General features: G+C 38.8%; 1 protein-coding gene across 1 annotated transcript; it reads right to left on the bottom strand.

The window, feature by feature from the left end:
- Window positions 1–1,233: 1,233 nt before the first annotated feature.
- LOC119068117 (syndetin) lies at window positions 1,234–5,040 on the bottom strand. The gene is made up of 9 exons (XM_037171566.1): window positions 4,951–5,040; window positions 4,683–4,886; window positions 4,460–4,609; window positions 4,010–4,366; window positions 3,862–3,948; window positions 2,605–3,717; window positions 2,434–2,541; window positions 2,035–2,361; window positions 1,234–1,967 (listed from the first exon to the last, which is right to left on the bottom strand). The coding sequence occupies exons 1-9, from the start codon at window positions 4,993–4,995 to the stop codon at window positions 1,536–1,538; spliced, it is 2,823 nt and encodes a 940-aa protein (XP_037027461.1). The 5' UTR covers window positions 4,996–5,040; the 3' UTR covers window positions 1,234–1,535.
- Between the last annotated feature and the right edge of the window lie 244 nt (window positions 5,041–5,284).

Raw genomic sequence — 5,284 nt, 5'->3', positions numbered from 1 at the left:
GCAACACTTTCTGTCACATGGGAGAAAAAAAGAACTTTTCTCACTTGAACTGTCACTTTCTTTATGTTTTCAAAAATTGTAAGTTGAATTGATGTTTTTCGTTTCGTTGGGAAAGAAAAGGTAAATCACACCTCGCACATTTGAAAAACGTTGTGTTCATTTCTGGGAGAAATGGGAAATTCCAACAAACATCGCCCTTGTTGGAATTTCCTATTTTCTACTCTCGGTAAACGAACAACTATTTCATTATGGGCGGTGATATATATCTTTTTTCCCCTCAATAGGCTACGAGATAATTTGCTGATGATTGATCGAAATTACATTTCTAGTGATAAAAGGGTAGCACTTTGTGTCCTGTGTGGAGAAAAAAAACTTTTCTCACTTGAACTGTCACTTTGTTTGTGTTTTCAAATATTGTAAGTTGAATTGATCTTTTTGGTTTCGTGTAGAAGGTAAATGACACCTGGCACATTTGAAAAACGTTGTGTTCACTTATGGAAGATATGGGAAATTCAAACTCGCTTCGTTCTACCCACAAACATCGCCCTTAGAATTCACTATATTCTACTCTCGGTAAACGAACAACTATTTCATTATGGTCGGTGAGAGATACATCTTTTTTCTCCCCTCAATACGCTACGAGATTATTTCGTTTTGCTGACGATTGATCGAATGGCATTTCTAGTGATAAAAAAGCAGCACTTTCTGTCCTGTGGGGTGGGGAGAAAAGAGAAGTTTTCTCACTTGAACTGTCTCTTTGTTTAAGTTATCGAAAATGGTATGGTGAATTAGCGGTTTTTTTTGTTTCGTGAAAACAAAACGGTAGAACATACCCCATTAATATCAAAAACGTAGTGTTCACCTCACGAGATATAGGAAATTTCAACTCCCTTCACTCTGACCTCAAACATCGCTTGTGTTCGAATTTCATATTCTCTCCCCTTGGTTATTTAACAGAAAAAAAAAACGAAATTTAAATAAATATTTAAATAATTTATTGATTTGTAATTGTAATTTTACAAATTTAATTTTCTTTTCTACAATTTTTTTTATAGTTTATACAATTTGATCGAAATGTTGAACAAAAAATTCAAACGAAAAAATAATAATTATTTTTTATAAAATATAAAACAAAAAAACAAAAATATTTCCTTTATTCCGTAAAATATTTAAGAGAATCATAAGAGTCGGTCACAACACAAAGTTCAATAATTTCATTTATTATACACTTTCTTTTGCACATTAATGACATGAATAGTAAGAGATTCAAGGTTATAAAGAGAAAACATAAAAAAAATCTTGTCATGGTGAGAGGGTAAACCAAATAAGTTTTTTTTTTCCGAAAAATAATACTAAAATTAGACTCAGACTAATCACGAAAATTGGAAAAAGATTCGCATTTGTGGAGGAATGTCTGCCATCAAAACGAATCGAATTTGTGGACACAGAATTTAAAGAGGAATGTTTGTATACCACAATAACCTACCAATCAACAGCTCAACAAAAGTTCCGGCTTAACATCCATTCGGTTCATTTTACGATGGACTGCCACAAATCACAGTGTTCTCTACAATAGCCAACAATTTCTGCCGCGTTTTCTTATCGTTGACACACGTACCACTGATCAAACTGATCAATTGTTTATTCGAATATTCGCGACGCTGTTTCTGCTCCACAATCCATTCTTCCATCAAATCCTTTGGCATGTAGAATGCTTTGATGTACGCATCGACATAGGTGCGATGGTGCGGAAATTTGCAGTTCGACATCAATTCCAAAATGGACATGAAATAGGCAAAATCTAATTGCATCAATGCCCGGCCACCAGCTGAACACTTTTTTGCGTTGGCATAGCCTTCGACTAAGGTATGTGTTAATACGTGAGCCAAACTATCCCATACCGCTGTTGCAGGCACTTGAACGACTCCATTGATTTCGGATAATCGCATTTGGAATGATTGTACGCCCTGGAAACCACGAAACAAAAATGTTGTTGAATGTCACGACCGCTGTTGAACATGAGTTTATACTTACGCGATTCAAGTTATCCACATACGAACTGTGCTCAACGTTGACATGATTAACGTCCCATTTCACTTTAGCCATCGACGTCAAAACATTTTGCAAATCGATTGCTCGTGCTGTTACACACATGAAAATGGGCTTTCGCAAATCGTTTATGTATTCGGTCGTTGTGTCCAGGAAATCAAGCAGTGCAAGACGATCGTTCGGCGGCAGCAAATGTTCCATATAATTGCGCAATTGATTGAACTGCTGAACGAGTGATATAGAGCTTTCGACACCAACGATGCGTTGAACAAGACCGTACGATGATTCGGTGTTACACAGCTCCATTTGGATCTGCGAAATTTGTGCAAAAGAGACAATCGATAGTCGTATCCTCTCAATAGCTTAACAATTAGTTGAACAAACCATGGAGAATGGCGGTGGCCATGTCTTAACTTTGGGTACAACATCTTGCGATATCCTGGATAGGTTATTCAACAATCGCTCCGTGTACAAGTTTTCTTTTGGAACAGGCTGAAGGTTTAAAATTTAACGTTATTACTACTGCACAACTAGGAACAGTCATTCAACACTCACCAAGTCGTTGCCGAAAACGTCATGAACCACAAAGGTATAAAAATCTATCAGCTCGGTCATCGAAGCAATAATTTGGCCGGATATTGAATGCAATAAGCGACACATTTGCAGGTAACGTCCGATGCAACGCAAAACGTTCAACGATGAATTGTTCACAATGACTGACGTGTTCGTTGAATTGCAACTTTCTTTGATGCTGATGCGATTGGACATACTATCAAGCTGTTCCTCTTCACTTTCCTCCGAAAAATAGCAAGACGATTCGTCAGCAATACCGGCCAAAATGTCTTCTTCCAGCATTGCCTCATCGAAACCTCCGTCGAATGGCGAACTTTTTTCCGAAAAACGATAGAAATATCCACAGGACCCATACACTGAACTTCCGTCTTGCGAATGTGTGGACGATTCGTTGTCCAGATCCCCATTTTCCGTCGGCTTTTTATTTACATTGGTGCTCAATGTCGGTGTCACCTTTTCTCCTGTCTCGGCAGCGTTTAAGTATCGTTGCAATGATTTTTTCACGGATCGAAATTCTTGCAATTGAAGAACGGAGCTAAAGGAATTTATCGGCATCCAAGCCTCATTGTCCAGAAATAAACAAATTTCTTCCAAGCTAGCTGCATGATAGCGTCGAAAGAATGCCACACTTTGCACTTTCATGCTGTCCAGCAAATTCAACGAATTTTCGCCGCAAAACTCAATACCGACCTTTTTCAATCGTTGCACGACGGACAACACTTGAATGAATTGTTCGTACTTCAATGTGTGCAACTTGCTGCTAGACAAATACACGCAAATCTTCGACTGAATATCATTCCAGATGCGAGATTGGCCGTTTTTGAACTTCTGCTGAATATACTCATCGTTCGGTTCGTCGGTCTTTCCAAACAGCTGGATATTCTGATGCCACATTGTCACTTGATAGTAACAGACGAGTATGGACCAGAAGAATTTGCACAATTCTATCAGACATGTTATGTACTTTTCGGCTGGTACGTTCTCACACATTTGTTCGAACAGCATCTTCTGCTTTTCGTCGGAGTTGGTTTCGGTGTTCTGGCGCAGGACAGTGAACGCGCTGGTATGAATTGCCGATATAAAGTTCATGTGGAGCTGCAAAATGGAAGAAACAATATTTTAGATACGCCCCCACGTTTCAATCGCGTTTATTGGGAGCGAAGGCCTAATTATACATCGGAACAGTTACACATGGTTCCAGTCAAATCGTTCACAAACGAAAGTTGAACACATTCTTACCTGATCCATTGCAATCATGGTCTTCCCAAGCATTTTATAGGCTTCTTGAAGTTTCGAATATTTTTTCGTGTCAAACGTTTGGGTCATCTGTCCATAAAAATGTAAGTTTTTAGTTGAAAAGACGCCAGACGTCACATCGTCATCTTACCTCATTAAGTACATTATCCAGCTGCAACTCGGTCAACATTATCGTATCCTGTAACTTCAACGACAACGCCTCGACGCAATGGTATTGACTGTAATTCTCTGCCAAATTCTTGCACTCCAACAGAATTGAAATCGCACCCGAATAGTTGCCGTCATTCAGCAATTGCTGCAGCTGTGACTCGTATGATCTGACCTTTTTGATCGTATGCAACGTTTCCAGCAATCCCTGCAGTGTTTCTCGCTTCTTGTAAGTCGCCAGTATTTCGAGACTGGTTGTGGTGAGATTCTTTTTAGCGAAATTCAAGTAGGATCGAGCACTTCGACACACCACCAGCGAATCGTTTAGAATTTTTTCAGTCTAGGGGAGAAATGAAATCGAAGTCAAATGGTGTCGTAAAAATTGAACGAAAGAAACTGCAGCCGCGGAAGATTTCAGTCGATGAGAACGTACCTCATTGATCTGGGAAAATTCGTCATTGCAAGCCGTTCGCTGTTCCAAAATGTTTTGTAAAACTTTTTTGGAGACCACTTTGTGCTGTTGCTTTAACACTATCATTGCTTGCTCAACGGTACCGTAATCTAATGTTGTGCTGTTAAATTTCTAAAATGGAAACGGGGTGACACCATTAACAACACACACGAAAATAAGAAATGACACCGTGACCGTCTCATACCTTAAGTTCGTATTCACCGCAATTGACATTTTCTTGAAAATAAATCTCTTCGGTTGCATCCAAAATTTCTTGGTCGGGAAGCCGTCGATCTGTTGGCAATTTGGAAATTTTCGTTGTTGTTGTGGGTGTTTCGATTGGACTGGATAAGTTTTGTATGAAATATTCGGAAAATCCCATTGCTGGTATTTTGATATTTCGATTTTGCTGCGATTCGTTGAAAGGGAATATTAGCCGGTCGCTGTACCGATATTCAATGCGATTCACTTACCTGCTTTTGAATTAAATCACGAAACTTTGATTTTATTTCGTCCATTGTGCGATTTCAAAACAAACTCATGACATTTTGAGACAAAAAAAATATTCTCACATCGCAAATGAATGTGTCACATCGAGCCGATGACGCTCTGTAGTGGTACGCACTTCGAATGTCATTCAGAAACATCATCAGGAAAAAGATGAAAATAATTTGAAAAGGCAAATACCTACCGCACAAATGTATAGATTAACCAGTGCGAAATCAATTCTTATCAGTTGTGTAATTAAAGCACTTTGCTTCGCGGGGGTCGTCTGAATCAAACACCAAAAATATACCAAGGGTCAAT

This window comes from Bradysia coprophila (genome assembly GCF_014529535.1).
Source record: "Bradysia coprophila strain Holo2 chromosome X unlocalized genomic scaffold, BU_Bcop_v1 contig_173, whole genome shotgun sequence".
In the NCBI taxonomy this organism is placed as follows: domain Eukaryota; kingdom Metazoa; phylum Arthropoda; class Insecta; order Diptera; family Sciaridae; genus Bradysia; species Bradysia coprophila.
Note: the sequence above shows the minus strand (reverse complement) of the source record. Positions and strands in the feature narration are given on the sequence as shown.